The 15,841-nt window shown below is 40.7% G+C and overlaps 1 protein-coding gene and 1 long non-coding RNA gene across 18 annotated transcripts in view; one reads left to right on the plus strand and one right to left on the minus strand.

Annotated features, from left to right (window-relative positions):
• Positions 1 to 15,841, minus strand: part of LOC6727447 (dystrophin) — a 136,888-nt gene that overhangs the window by 114,629 nt on the left and 6,418 nt on the right. For 15 of the 17 annotated variants that reach the window (XM_016175593.3, XM_016175581.3, XM_016175599.3 and 12 more), the window contains 5 exons: positions 5,294 to 5,448; positions 1,642 to 5,106; positions 1,258 to 1,572; positions 889 to 1,194; positions 221 to 723 (listed from right to left, as the gene is read on the minus strand). In XM_016175593.3, the coding sequence (XP_016034028.1) occupies positions 221 to 723; positions 889 to 1,194; positions 1,258 to 1,572; positions 1,642 to 5,106; positions 5,294 to 5,448 (4,744 nt within the window). Of the gene's footprint in view, positions 1 to 220; positions 724 to 888; positions 1,195 to 1,257; positions 1,573 to 1,641; positions 5,107 to 5,293; positions 5,449 to 5,534; positions 5,593 to 15,841 lie in introns of those variants that run through there. The other 2 variants (XM_016175582.3, XM_016175580.3) reach the window with 1 other exon arrangement.
• LOC27208230 lies at positions 6,054 to 8,645 on the plus strand. Its single transcript, XR_001600761.3, has 3 exons — positions 6,054 to 6,210; positions 6,282 to 6,506; positions 6,624 to 8,645. It is a non-coding gene; the product is annotated as an uncharacterized LOC27208230 (long non-coding RNA).

Consider the following 15,841-nt stretch of genomic DNA (forward strand, 5'->3'; position numbering starts at 1 on the left):
CCTGAACATGAGAAGGCTTAATTAAGTTAATGTAGCATTAAGCTTCCTCACCTACATATAAATCTAGTTGGGACATTAAACGATAGAGAATCACCTAACTCAATAAGAATTATCGAATTTAGTAATCAAATTCGGATACACTGCCTGATAGATTCATTTAGCCAGAGATTAATGTGAAAAACGTAGTTTCTAATGCCTAATACTTTAGCTTGATTCGTACTTTAAAGTATCCAGTGAAATGTTGTCCAGGTTCTGCAGGGTGGCCTTCATCTCGGTGAGCCGCTTGATTATGTCCGCACTGGTCAACTTATGGTACGTGGCCTTCAAGCCATCGATCCTCTGACGGGTTTCCACCATACAGCTCTGGTCGCAGGATTTGCTATACTCATTATAGTGGTCCTCGCACCTTCGCAGCACATCCTCGAACTCCAGGAGTATGGAGTTCCTGTCATGGACCTCTTGCGGCGACTCAAAGCGCCGGATTAGGCTGTCCGCCGAATCGAAACACTCCTCTAATTGCCTCGCTAATCTGAGCAGGCTTTCCAGTAACGCCTTTGACTGGGTCACATTCTCTCCGAGGGCATTGTACAGGTGCTTCAGCGCATCAATCCGCTGACTAAGTTGCTTCGGCGATTTTGTGTACCTGTCCTCGCAAACCCTGCGACCGGTTTTAATAGTTCTCTCGATTTCCGCCTTTATCTCAGACAGAGTGCGATAAATTTGCTGGGAATTGTGAAAGAATGAAGAAAGTTTTGTGAAAAGCTACAAAAATATTTGGTTTAATTTAGTTAGCTAATAAATAGCAATATCATGAATAAATGTTTGCTTTTTATTACTAACATCTTAAAACTACTTTTTTAAATATCCTTAAGAATATATTGTACCTACCAGACAGTTTTGGTATTGAGCCTGAACCGTGTTGGGTCCGGCGGATGCGACATCTAGTACCTGTGTGGATCGCTCCACATTTCGAAGATCCGCATAGGCCCTATTCAAATGCGATTCGTAGGCAGGTTGGTGTGCGGTACACTTGCTCAGCTTGGCCTGGCAGTACTTGAACCGCACCTCCATCAGGTTAAGCTGCTCCTGGAGGCGATTGGCAGCTCCCACCTTGCCGTTCCTCGTGTGCTCGTCAATGAGTTCGCTGATCTCCGTAAAGTTTTTCTCATTGGCCACAAACTCGCGTGCCAAGCGCTATTCATGAATTACAAATTTCAATAAATGCTCAAAAGGCTACTCATGCTATTGAGAACCTACCTGGAAATCCTCCGGCTGATCTGCAAGGGTCACATCGTTCTCCAGATAATCGCTGAGTATGTCGTCCACACGGGTCAGCCACTTTTCGAACTGCACGATGCACTTCTCGGACTGCTCCGCCTCGCTGACCTTTTGCTCCAGGAGCTCGGTTCGCTTCTTGGCCTGCTGCTGGAGTTGTGTCCACCGTTGGACGGTTTCATCAATGTCGCGTCGTATGGAGTCGGCCATGAATTCGTTGTCAATTAGCTCGTTGCCAATTTCCTGAATCTTGTCCAGCCATTCCTCAGAGTGCGAGCGCAGAACGTTCTCCAGATCCTGAGGGAAAAGGTAATTAATGGGATCTTGAATGGAATATGATAAAAGGGAGTGTGTCGACAAACTTACATCAAGCTCCTCCATGATCTCCTCTGCGTCGGCTGCATTCTCTGGTGTGTTGCGTATCTTGTTTTCCAACTTGTCCAGGTAACCCGTCTCGCTAACCATGAACTTCTTGAACTCCCCCAGCTGCGTTGATATATGCTCGAGAAGAGCTGTCTTCGCATAAACCAGCTCGGTGACCTCCGTCCATCTGGCATTGATGCGTGTGAATTGCTTTGCTAGCGATCCGTATCGGGACTCCCTATCCTGGTCCTGAAGCTCATCCATTTGGAGGAGCAGCTCACCACCACGTTCGTTGAGATCCCTGAACTGTGTGGTTTCCCTTTCGCAGGTTTCTTTAAGAGTCTGAAAGCGACTCTTGCTCTGGAACAACTCGTTGGAGTTTACTATATCGCTAATTCCCGATTTGGGTGTATTACTCTCCAGATCAGTTAACCACTGATCGGTTTCCTTGAGCCTCAGCTGGATGAGATCAATCTGGGATTGCAGGACCGTCTGCTGTTGCTTCTTCTCCCGATGAACCTGTTCCACTTGATCGTACAACGTATTGAGAGCCCTAATCTGCGATTGTAGCGACTCCTTTTGGGCTGGCTCCGCCTCCTTGATCAGAATTTCGCTGAAATTTCGAGCGCTTATCACATCGATCTCCAGTTTTCGGAGATCTTGACTGCTACCACCATCACTTCCATTCAACTTGGAATCGGCTGCACTTCGCAGCATGGCTATAATGGCATTATACTCCGCAGCAAAGTGGTTTAGGTTTTCTATAGCTGTGGTTTGCTTAATCACGCGCTCATTTAGCTGTTCGGGAAGTCGGTTCCAAGTGGTTTGTAGTTCTTCGCCAATCAGGTGTTTCGGTATATTATCATAAGTTAGCCGAAGGGACTCCATTTCGTCTACCAATTGGTTCAGCAAATGCTGCTGCTTCTGCATGACTTCCAGATTGGAAACGCGAACCTTTTGATTAGACACTTTGGTTACAAAATCTTGGACTTGTTTCAACTGCCGTGAAAGACTTTCGCCGCCTCTCTGTTGAATTAGGGCCTGCAGAGCCTGCTTCATGTCATGCCAACTGTCGTAGAACAGACCGAAGTCCTGCTTCCATTCAATTAGATTGTCATCCAGCTCCTCGGTGGCTGTCTTGGCCTCTGAAATCTCCGATGACAGGGATTCCATGTGGCTCAAACGCTGTTCTAGCTCGTTGCCACTGGCTGAGCCAGCGTGTTGCTTATACCAATCTCTGGAATCAGCTAAAACTAATTTAAATCCTGTCAGACTATTGTAATACTTTTCCTTGGCCAACAGCGTACGGCTTTCGCTCTGTTGGCTTGATAGTTTTTGAGACAAGTTCGCATATCGTTGCTCCAGCTGCTTGATGTGTGTTTCCTCCAGGAGAAGGTTCCTCGACGGATCCTCCAGCTCACAGACTTCGTAGAGTTTCTTAAGTTCGGGTAAAGTACCGCAGCGTCGACTGTTTTCCGCCTGCAGTTCCTTGAGTAATTCACACTGTTGCCGAAGACTTTGTCTCTGCAACTGCTGTAGCTTTTGCTCCACTTCCTGGACATAGCCGAAGTGCTCCATGATGTGATTCTCGAGGGCATTGAAATTGTCGGCGTTTCTAAGCTTCCGCTTCTTGCTGGCCAAGTCATGCTCGTCATCGTCTTCCTGAGAATCATCTTCACCAAAGCGTATGATCATCTGGTAGTCCACCCATCCTTCTGGACGCACCACCCTGCTGTCATCATAGCTAGCTCGATCTCGTCCAAAGTTAAAGCCCTTCGTTTCGATTCGCACAGTTTGTACTTCAACAATCTGTTTTAAGGCATCTAAACGATCTTCGTAACTCTCTAATTGGATGAGCACCCGTTCGCCCTTGTCATCACCATCTTGCAATGTGGCAGCTACCATTTGTCGCAGATCTATCAGATATCTCTGCAGTTCCAACAGATCCTTGGCACAATAGTTTAGCTCATTGATACGCTGGGTAATGCCGCCCACATCTGTGACATCGCGACTCTCCATGAGCTTGAGATCCTGCTCGCGGGCATCCAGCCATCTGGAGATACATTTATACTGCTGCAGTTTCTCTTTTCGCAGATCACTCCACTTCACCACATGCGACCATCTCTCCCCCAAGGCACTCAAGCGATCTTCTAGATCATTAAAGTTGCCAGAGGTATCGTTTACAATGACCACCATGCTGCTCAGACTATCCACCAATTCCTGCTGCTCACTTAGATCTGCTTTCAGTTTTTGGGCTTCCAAAATTTGCTTTTCCGCTTCTTCTATGGTTGGTCCGATATCACTCATATGGGATATACGATCTTCGACACTGGTCAGAAACTGACGAAGCTGTTCGAGTTTTTGCTTCTGAAACTCGGCCAGTCTCATTAGGATTTTGGCTTGAACATCTAAAGCTCGCAATCTCAAGGTTTCCCAACGTTCGTTGAGCAACACCATTTGTTGCCTCACTTCGTTTTGATCCTCCTGACTCAAACCAGCTCCAGCCTTCTGGGATTCGTTGATGAGGTTGCTACCCTCCTCCAGAGCTTCTCCCACATACTCCTGATGTTCGGTGAGCTTCAGCATGAAGCTTTCGTTTTCGTGAAACTGCAGCTTGGCAGTCTGAAAATCCTGGGGATCCGGCAAATTCTGTGAGAGCAGCTGCTCATCTTCCAGTAGGAGGGTGAGTACTGCCTCGAGAGCTGACTGATAGCCACTGATCTCCACACTCGCATTGGTGGCCGTGCTCAACGGACGCATTGAGTGGGTCTTCAGCTCCCCCGAAGATCTCTGCTCCATGCTGCCAGCACTGTCTGAAGTATAAAGCCCCAAACTGGTTTGGTCATTGTCCAGTGGCACCTCATCCAAGTCTGTGATGCTGGTGCAGGGCACTCTCCCCGGATCCTGATCCTGTCCCTCATCCTGCTCCTGCTCCTGCTGCCTTGTCCTCATGGATTCCATGGCGTGGTAAAGGCACATCACATACATCTGTATTGACTTGTTATCTGGCTTGTGGGTGTGCACATCCTCGGCATCCAGCAGCTTTTCAATCTTAAAGTGCCTATGTGCTAAGTCAAAAGCCAAATGCAGTCTTTTCAGTGCATGTTGCTGCAAAGCCGCCTGCAGATTCAGCTCCTCCACATGGGCATCCAGGATCATGAGGAAGGCTCTTCCATCGGACCACGAACTGGAGAAATCATTCAGCTGCAGGCCATGAGCTTCCGTATACTGACGTGCCCAGGCCAATAGGGACTTCTCCACCCCGTTGCTCGAATGACTCTTGACTAGATGCTGGCCATTGAACTCCAGCGCTATAAGCCAAATGAGGCCTAGGGTCAACTTGGCATTGCCACCCACTATGTCATCGCTGGAGATGTTCACCAACTTGACACCATGCTGCTGGATCTCGGTAATCACCTTGTTCAGATTGTTGATGTGGTGCACCCGCATCCGACCTTTTTCGGGTTTCTAAAGGGATTGAAAGGAGGGCAACTCGTGATTATGAACTGGCAAATGCTGAGACGGATCAAAATGTACATTCAAATATCTATATATTTTACAATATGATGAAAATGGATTTTAGCTATACTTAGAGCGCCAAAACACTCATTCCACCACTTTTCCTAACCATTAATCACTAGAGTTATATACTGACCAGGTTGGTTTGAGTCAGCGTGCTCAGCAGGGCCAGCAATCGATGTCCGTCCCGCAGGTCCAAGAACAAATCCTTCACTGGTGTGCACTGGGTATCGATGAGATGTGAATTGATCCATTTTGTGAATGTTTTCTTCTGAATGTGCTGTCTTTCATCTAGAGCGCGAAAAAAAATAGAAAAAATAAGGAGAAATGGTTAGATCCATTAGTGCCAAAATAGTTGCCAACTTTCTTTAGTTAACCTCGAGCCAAGTCGGCCGGCTTCAGTGCCAGATTGTAGGCCATCGCCGTCGCCATTGCCATCGGTATCGCCAGACCCAACCCAAAAGAGTCTTTGGAACGCCAAGTCGGAATTCAGACTCGAGTCTTGTCTATCGCAAGGGCCCAACCCAAAAAACGCAACTCAGTGCAGCAGTCCAACTTTGCTAATGAACTGCAGCCAAACGTGCCAAATCACTCGCTCAAAATCAATTAGCGGAGACGTCGCTTGCAGTTTTCCAACTCGATCGCTGAGAGTCGAGAGTCAGTCGGCATTTAAGTGCGGAGTACACAGAAAAGAATCTTAAGGCTATTTATGATTTGCCCTTCTCAAATACGACTTAAGCGCAGATATCTTGCAATTACGTTCCATAACTCCTTTAATGGGTAATTATAATTATTATAGGAATTATAAAATAATTTAACTTTAATTTCATCAAATAAATAGGTATTTCTCCACGTGCATGACTATGATATACCACCTTCTTGTGTGCGTCATTTGTCAGTTTTGTGCGAAACCGCAGAGCATTCTGGTCGAAAGCGATTTGCATCGCTCCTTGCAAGAAATCTCTGATTGATGGGCCGACTTGGGCAGACACAATTATATGAATTGGCAGCGGCTTGCGTGTAATTAGTGATCGATTTTTGTTCTTTTCGGCGGTGAGTAATTACTGCAATGCTGGACTTGATTTGACTGGCTTTTTCCACATTACACATATGCAAATTGACAGGTGAAGTGGCCTTTGGAAAACTAGACAGCTCACGGAATGCACAGAATGCTCAACTATGTCACGCTCTGAACAACTTTCCGAGCAGATTACTGTAATTAACTTGTTCTAATCGGTTTTCGACGCGGTGATGAGGCAAAACTCAAAGTGTGTGGCGACTTAAGCTAATTACAACTTACTACACATGTGTAACCCACTCTACAGCGAGCTTCAAGTTCATAAAAATAGGTAAGTGGTCCCAAAATAATTTATCAAGTGTCTTGAATCTAATCTGTATCTATAGCAAAAACCTTTTGCGTTGTGTATCTTGTAAATTGTATCTAAATGTATCCTTTTAATTTATAGCTACCATTATCCTGACTTATATAATTTATTGGGTAAACCAGTCCTGTTTATTATCAACTGCTAGCAACTTCAATTGCCAACTTAAACATCTCATTACCAATTCAAAGAGAAACACTCTCGCACAAACAGGGACATCCCATTTCGGAGGACATAACTCATCTCCTCTGATTCAGTGTGGCAAATAGGAATAGCAGGCCTGCGGCAAAGACACAAGGAGGCGCACTCAAGACATAGCCGCACCCGCTTTCAATGCGGAATTTAATTGCCATATAAATGAAGGACAGCTAGAGGAGTCAGAGGAGCCTCCTCCCCGAAGACTAATTGCCGAGCGGCACAAACGCAGCACACAGTATTGATCGATGTGGCAAGTCACGATGCTGCCGCTCAACCAGTTGGGGCAAACTGTTGCATGTGACCCACAAATGAGGCCAACTGTAAAATGGGCACCAAGGCGCAGGACCTAGCAAAACTGAGCCTACTTCGAATGGTCCTTGGCGCAATGCCGCACGTACGATTGCCGCCAGTCATTCAACAGAGATGGCGAATTCCCTGGGAGCTATTCTCCAAGGGGCAACTTGTCCCCCGCACCAGCCAATTTCGACTGCCACCCGCTGGTAATTAAATGAAATTTCATTAATTGAGCCTTAGACTCTTTGCATTCATTAACTACACACTCTCTCAAGTGTCGGGGCTGGGCCAAAGCAAATTGAACTGCTACATTTGAAAATGCCTATGCTGAGATGACAGAGGCGTATCATAAATGGAAAGTCCTAAATTAAATGCATAATAAATTAAACTAAATTAAACTATAAGATTCATATTTATGACACAAAAATCCAATAGATTACCTGCACACATGTCCAAAAGTATGCAGTGGAAATGAGCTAAAGATAATTCTGCTATAATACTCCTATATTCGAGATGGAAAATACTTAAAGATATACTTTCTAACAACTTTATACAAATATTTTTTTGGGTGAATGCTGTGGCATCTTTCATATAACTGTGCTTAGAACCTTGAATATATGTCAATGCAAAATGAACAAATGTCAGTACATTCAAAATAATAATTATAGATACTTTGGTTTGCTATTTGTTTAATTTCTTTGCTAACCCCTTTTTTGTGCGCCCCTGTTCTGTGGCAATTACGTATATTTTGCCATGCCATAGATAACTGCTGCATCATCAGCGTTGCACAGCAGCTTCATCGTAGCCATCAACATTTGCCAGCTCCCAACGGCAGCTACATTTTCAGTGTCAATTACTGCAATTTCTTTGGAGTCCCCCCATCGACTTCAAATTGGAAGTGCAGTTTTAGCATTTCTTTTTTTTTGTTTACCCGGAAGTGTATTTCTGAATATGTGCTGATGACCATTCCATCTCATCCATAATCCCAATCCACCGACCAACAGTTGGCCCAGTGTCTGTTATTAGGCAGCATCGTTTTGTGTGCTGTTTGTGTTTTGCCAAAGTTGTTGGCAAATTGTTTTCCCCGGAAAAACTCTTTCGTAGCTGGCTAACCCAAAGTCTTGTCTACCGCTACTGTTGTTATTGTTGAGGCTTTTTATACCCTTACAAGGAGGTATACTGATTGCAGTAAGAAGTTTGCACTAAATGAGGCATTCAGGACCATACAAAATATAAATATATACTACCATATATACTATAATACTCTTTTGTTCATAAATAATTCATTTATTTTTAAATATATTAATACTGCAAGGGTATATAAGCATTGGCTTGCCAAAGCTAGATTCATTTCTTGTTTTTTTTTTATTGACTGTTTGCACTTTTTTCAATGGGAACCAAAACAATTCAACTAAATTCATTGGTAAAACATAAAGCAACTAAAAGTCAAATGATATTTATTACTTTTCTTTGTGAAAAGTTTCAAAAACTTTTGTTCCGACTTTATGAAGGGGAAATAATTTGGCTCAAGTTGTGAAGAGTTTAATGAAATTTTGATTACTGGAAAGAGATGACTCTATATAATAATAAAAATTATTGCAGTTCGAACATTATTGCGTTCCTAATGAAATCGTGTTTTCTAATTATCTGCTTATTTGCACTTTTTTGAAATTTCACATAATTATATTGACAACTAACTATTATACAACTCAGCAAAGCCAAATCAATAAAAGCATACAATTTATTTCTAATATTTATGACAAAAGGCAGCCGGCAATAACCTTGGAGTACAAAACAATCAACAAAATTTGCAATTCACATTTTTGTCGATTTTTGTTTTAGGTTTTTTTCCCCCATTATTTTCTATATCTATGTAGTTAAGTTTCGAGGCAAATTTATTGCAAATTGAAAAAGCAAGCAAAACAGAAATATTGTGTGCTGACTCGAATTCAATTCAATGGAATTGCGTTCAATGGATCAACTGTCTGAATGACGTACTGATGTCATTACAGTTTGTCTTTCTCTGCTCGTCTGGCGCACCACAAGCCCCGCCCACCTTTCGGTTGACACCCGCAAACGCCCACAAAGCTGCAAGGCTGCTCTTACAAACATTTATTGCCTTCAATTATAAAGCAATAAATTGATATTTTATAGCCTTTTGTTTGTGAGCCCCGTTGCGATATGTAAATCGAGAGAAGCCGAGCTAAATTGTTTGATGTGTAAGCCGTTAAGCAAAAAAAGTAAAAAAAAATATCGATTGCCGGTCGATTTGTCTGTTACTCGAATTTCTCGATTTTTGTTTCCCCCCGCCACCTGTCATGATATAAAGTTAGATTATGGCATTATTCTTTCGGCAGCTCCATTGTGTGTTGAAATGCTTTTTTTAAATGCTATACGAAAGTTGCTACATGGAGTGTGAAAAGTTTGTTGAACAATTTCGTTGATTTATTGACAGTGCGTTGAAAGCCAGTTATTTGGGCGTGGAATATCAAGTGAAGTTCGCAAATTGGGGAGCGGTGTCTACGATAGACAAATTTATGAGCAATGAAGTTATTGGGCAGAAATCGAAAAATACACGATTGAATTAAAATAGCTATTTGAGGCTCATTTTTAAAATTTGTGGCGCTCTTCAAGGACTCTTGCTGTGGAGTTTTATACTACCTTTTAAATTAGTTGTTATATCAGTTAAATTATTGTTATATCAGCTTAAAACAAATAATTAGGCAACTAAAACTTCCCTTTAGTAAATTTTTATTTACTTAATTAGAATTTATTTGTAATTCACCCCTTTGCTATCTTGCCCTGTGACAATCTATCTCATTGTAATCTTTTTTCGAATAATTCTTTTTGGCATATTGGTATTTGTTTAGCTATTGAGCTTTTTCAATAGCTGTTGCGAATAATAAAAACCGAAGAAAGTTTGCTTTTATAACGACAGTTTTATTTTGCGAAATAGCGATAATTTACGATAGCGACAATGGTAAGGTTGGTCTTTTCCGAAACGCGAAGAAATTGCAACTGGCGGGCAGGCAGCCGAGAATGCTGCGCCCAAGCTTAGCGTAGGTAGCTAACAACAACAAAGGAATGAGCGCCGTACAGATAAATGCACGCGAGAGCAGCGGTTTGCACTATGGGCATGCTACTGATAATTTGGCTTAAATATTAACAAGTATGAAATTAGTCTACTGCACAGTTTTGGCGGCTGCATGACCCAACAGTATTATTCTGGCAAAGCGTGACCCGCATCGAATGCAATGAAAACAAAAATTATATATGTAAACACAGCGAAGTCGATGGGGAGTGGGTATTGGGAACTAGACTGCCCCTCAACTTCTCGCGGCTTGTTTATTATTGGTAGCCCGTTTGGCTTGTGCCGCCATATGAGTGCCAGTGCCTCGATCCGATCCGATCCCTCATTTATTGTGGGTCAACAGACAGCACCAGCCACGCATCGGAGTGCACACACCAATGTGGCACTAACTATAGCGCCATTGAGCAAATATTTATTTGTTTTCCGACCATGTGGGTCGGGCACAACTTGGACGAGGTGAAGGAACTCTATTACGCGTATATGGCCACGAAATTGATAAGCCACGCAATAGTTTCTACCTCTTATCAGTCTCCAAATGAGAGGAACAGCACGTATGTACACATATACAAATACATATATGGACCCACAATACGTAACGCATTGGCTGGAAAATTAAGGGGCAAGCGTTCCGTTCGGCTGAACACGCAAATGGGTGGGATAGTACTTTCAAGTGGAATCTAAATGTACTTTCATATTGGTATGTGATTTAAGTATAAAGCTTGAAATAGCTCAATCTGTTTTTAAAGGGTATTTATGTGGCATTTATAATTTTAATTATTTATCTAAATAGATAATTCTTTATCGGCATAATTTAATTAATCCTTATAAGCGATTCCTATGAAATATATTTGTAAATTGCAGTTTAAATATATGGTAAATTCTATAAGAATTTGGCTGTTGTCATGACTGTATAATAGAAATTTAAATTTTAAGCTTTCTTTACGCGCCGAAGGGAGGCCAAAAAAAGTAATTGCTTGGCTTTACAGGCCATATGGGAAATTGAGATAAGTCTGGAGTCTAAAATTCCATTCGCAGACTGAAGTTCCGTTGGCAGCTACAAATTTTCGATCAACTTGCCCGCTAGTTTGTATCTCAGGGATTGCGCTAAGTTCGATTACCGGCAACTTCTGTATGGCTGAGAACGTGACTTCTTACGACATTTCATTGCATGTGACATGCATTTCGATTGAAGGTTGGGTTCTTACTATACAGTGTGTAGAGCTTTTCGCTTAATTTTTTGAATTGGTTTTTATTTGGCGCTGTTTTTTTTTCTGCAAAACATATGTACATATTTTATTTTAACAGCTTTTGCGTCATTGTTATGTGCGCAAATTGAGTTTTGGCTGAATTGAAGGGAAACCAATTGGTAATTTCAAGTGCAAAATGTTTTATTCAATCGGTTGATTGGCAAACTTTTCCATAGAAATAGTTCAACAAATTGGAGAGAGTAGAATTACTTATTCCATTTTTAGATACGGTCCAAATTAAATGTCGTTAAATTTAACAGAAAATATATTTCTATGATGCTTTGAACCGATTTTTCCGCTCGTTTTTAATATATTAAGTCATCATAAAAAGCGATTTAAGTTAGACAAATAAATACATATACAGCACATTTCACTTTGAACCAATCACTAAATAACAAGTTTATCACATGGCGCTAATCATTTTATTTATTTATATATTTTACGCCCCATCGACGGCCTGTTTACAGGTGCTTCAAGCACTCACTCTAAAATTAAGACACAATTTAAGGCCTGAAACTCGAAATTAAATGCATCATTCGAGCAAACATTTGAACCACCTTTAGCCCGCATAAATTAGAATAGACCAAAGTGCATTTTCAATGGCCCAAAAAGACCGAAGTGAATATATATATGAATGTATATGTGTAAGTAAATGGTAGAGAGGAATGTCTGAGGCAGGGGAAAAGCCTGGGAAAACCAGTTTCCAGCAAGAAAATGCCGCTAGCAGACACCAGCATGTCCGACACTTTAAGAGCGAGTTTCTTTTCAAAAGGCTTTATCAATGTGGGAGACCCAGCAACACGAAAAATAACAAAACCTGGCCATGTCTGCGATACCAACCAACATCACCCCCATTTCCCACTTGCAGTGTCCGCCTCCTCAACTTTTGTAGATGCTTTTTTTGTAGATACCGAACTGCAAGCGGAAGTTTTAATTCATTTTTGTTGTTCATATTATTTCGCTGTTCGAAGTTGTTTTTGTTTTGGCGCATTTCGGTCAACACTTCTATTTTTGCAACACTTCCGTCGGTTATAGCCGGATGGCCAAAATGTTTACGGGCGTTAATTACGCAAAGTTCAGAAATTTAAATAATAAAGTATCTGCTGGCTACGATGGTGTCATGGTGCACATTAAACTAGTTACCGAGGTAAACGAATTAAGTGCAGTGCAGCCTTAAAGAATTTCAAAGATACAATTTACTAATTTAACATAGATTATAATAATCATTTGTATATAATAGGATTACAAAGTGACAGCGTTTAGAATTTATTAATAGGTTAAAATTAAAAATATACAAAGATACAATTTACTAATTTAACATAGATTATAATAATTATAGGTTTATAAAAGGATTCTAAAGTGACAGCGCTTAGAATTTATTAATAGGTCAAATTAAAGAGCACTATTCGATTGTAAACACTTTCTTAAAACTCGGTTTCCTACCAATTATATATTATATTAATTTAATGGGATTAAGCTATATCACGTTTAAAGCCACATATGTCAAATCTTTTGAACATATTGAAAACAAATCGATTTTTCATTTTCCTATAGGCCCCATTTGCTACCCACTTGCACAACACTTTATCTATAAATATTTATGAAATTATTTAGTCATATCTTAGCCGAAAGGCCCACACTAAAATCGCTTAACGCCTTATTAAGTTTTCATTTTTTTTTAGCTCACTTGCTCTTTAGCTGACTGCCCACTTTTGCGATTGTCTGTCTGTCTTTCTGACGGTGCTTGAAAATTGATTACAAAATCACTTAGCCGCCACCGGTTTGGCTGCCGTTCGCTGCTTAAATTTTACGCATTCATTAATGTTACGGATAATTGAATTTACTTATCGCGAAATTCATTCATTCATACATTAATTGCAAGTCAAGCAGCAACGACAAGGCTTGCATCGTCATCATCGCCATCATCATCATCATCGCCAGTTTGGTTGACAAATTTCTCAATTCCCTGTGGTGATTATTGTTTAGAGCTTAAACTGGTTCTTAACTCGGCCTCAGTGCTTTGAAAATATTTACACCGTCATGGAAGAGAAGATTTGCTAATGGATTTAAAGATGTTTAAAGATGTATCTAAAGATGCATACTAAGTTAGAAACCAATTACACGTATCTAAATACCTTTAGAGTTAGATAAAGTATACTAGATGCTAGATAGAAGTATGTAAGACATATAACATAATGTTAGCTAAGTAACAGGTATCCGATATTCGAGGCACTCGACTACACCATTCTCTTTAGTTTTTTACTAAGCTTTTCTTAAAATGATGTATGAATTTTCCTAACCTATTATTCAATTCGACCTTATAATCTTGTGACTCATAAATTGTGTTTGCTGACAGCGTACTAAAAAAAAAAAAGCATGGTGTCAAAAAGTCGGAACAGACCTATTTTAAATGATTAATGACTTGTTTTTTGCAAGTGCAAGTAAATTAATTGCCTACTTCTAAACGTTTAAATGTTTCTAAGTGCACACTTGCTTTAATTAATTATTAACCTAACTTTCGTAGGAACTGTCTGACAAAAAATTCACATTACTGCCCAAAATGTGGCGACGCTTTGGCCAAAAGTTTCCAAAACAAGTCAAAGTATCTTCCTTTATTCCAAATTTAAAACCTCTTGTGCAGTCTTCCCATTTTCAAGTTCATTTACTTTTCACTTTGTAGTTCTCGAAACAAATTAAAGTCTTTCGACTGTATCGTATCAGCAGCAAGCGTTCGCCTTAGGGAACTTTTACTGTAATTTAAAATGGTTGCCGGTGCTCGTTGTACTTTACTTTACCTTACTTTACCTCACGGCTTATTTCTCCCAGGGCTTATTAAAGCCCACTTTACTTGAATGCCGGTTCAATTGCTTCGAGCACTTGATCCTGGCTCCTGTTTTTGCCTCTTTCCTGCCAGTTTCGCTACTTCAAACCGAGATGGCTTCGCTGGTATGTTTATGAACATTATGTGAGCCGAAGAGCCTGTGGCCTTTGGTCCCCGGCATAATTGATAGGGGTATAAGTATCCGCATATACATACATATACATATAATACTTATGTACATCTCTACTTTCCCCGCCCTTGAAAGCGTGAGAATTGGCAGCAATCGAGTCATGTGTTATTTATTTACTATATGTTGCGTTTCGCTAGTGGAAATTATTGGACACATAATGGCAGGCCGTATACCCAGCGTCTCGTGTGGGAAATACAGATAGTTTGTAATTCATGTCAATTATGTGGGTCTGTTTGTTGTTCTTGTTCCTGGAGGCTCTTTAATTGGATTCCCTGACCGATGAAGCGCGATAGGCACTCGCTCACAATGTTTGTTTATCAGTTATGGACTTGGGGATTTATTTATTTGCCATTGGATACACAATTCACGCATCCATCGAATAACATTTAAACAGAGATTCAGCTTCACTGAACGATGCCACACAATTTGCTCAAGTATTTCTTTCAAGAAAGTTGGTTTAAGAAGCTGAGATTGAAGACCAATAAAACAATCGCAGATGCATTTGTTAAGCTTACAGAATTACTAAGTTATCTATAAAAAGCTTGTATAATAGTTTTATATAAAAAACTCTAATAATTCTATTATTAGTATAGATATATTGAAATAATATATTTGAACTTTAGATATATATTAACAATAAATTGTAAACAAACAAAAATCTTGAATTCGCTTGTATTTTCGGACTATTAAGAGACTTACTTCTTGAATAAAATATTAAACAAATAAATTGTATTATTTATTAATTTCTTCACTCTTTTTCTTAAAATTCATATGCTGCCACAGTTCAATCATTGAACTTGCTAATATATATTAATCAGTGGCGCCAAGTGACCTTATTCGTTATCAACACTTGACATTATTTGAAGTGAATTCAATCAACTGGCCAACTGGCTGTCATATCCAGTGATAAGTTTCGCTTATGCGGCAAGCATAAGATTCGCCACTGCCAGCGCCTTACAGTTGCGAAACGCACCGTCTGCTCAGGTGCACTCGAGGCAGACTGTTAAACACTAGACAAGCACCTCGAAAAACGACAAGTCGTCGCTGTAGACAAACAATGTGGGTATGTACGTATACGCAACTAAAAATAAACATGGCACAAACTGTCGACCGGCTTTAATCAATATTTTGCCATTGCTTACCCTAGTTGGCTGGCATTAACAATAACAATATAGAGTTCAGACGAACGGACGGTGGCTAATTAGAAAGTTTTCCCAACCAATAAGGTAAAAATCGAAAAGCAAATCAATGCAGAAACAAAAACGAAGAAAAGGCAGGGATTGATTGCGAGTGAAATGCTGGCCAGCTTACTTGACCAAAAGTTGGGTATCCCCCCCTTCATTCACCAGCTATTACCAACTTTTTTACACGCGGCTTAAACCCGTTGAGGCGTTAAAAATCATCGACTGCAACTGATCGTTTACCATTTTGACATATCAATGCATGCACACGCGTACTATA

The sequence above is a fragment of the Drosophila simulans genome, chromosome 3R (assembly GCF_016746395.2).
Source record: "Drosophila simulans strain w501 chromosome 3R, Prin_Dsim_3.1, whole genome shotgun sequence".
Lineage (NCBI taxonomy): Eukaryota > Metazoa > Arthropoda > Insecta > Diptera > Drosophilidae > Drosophila > Drosophila simulans.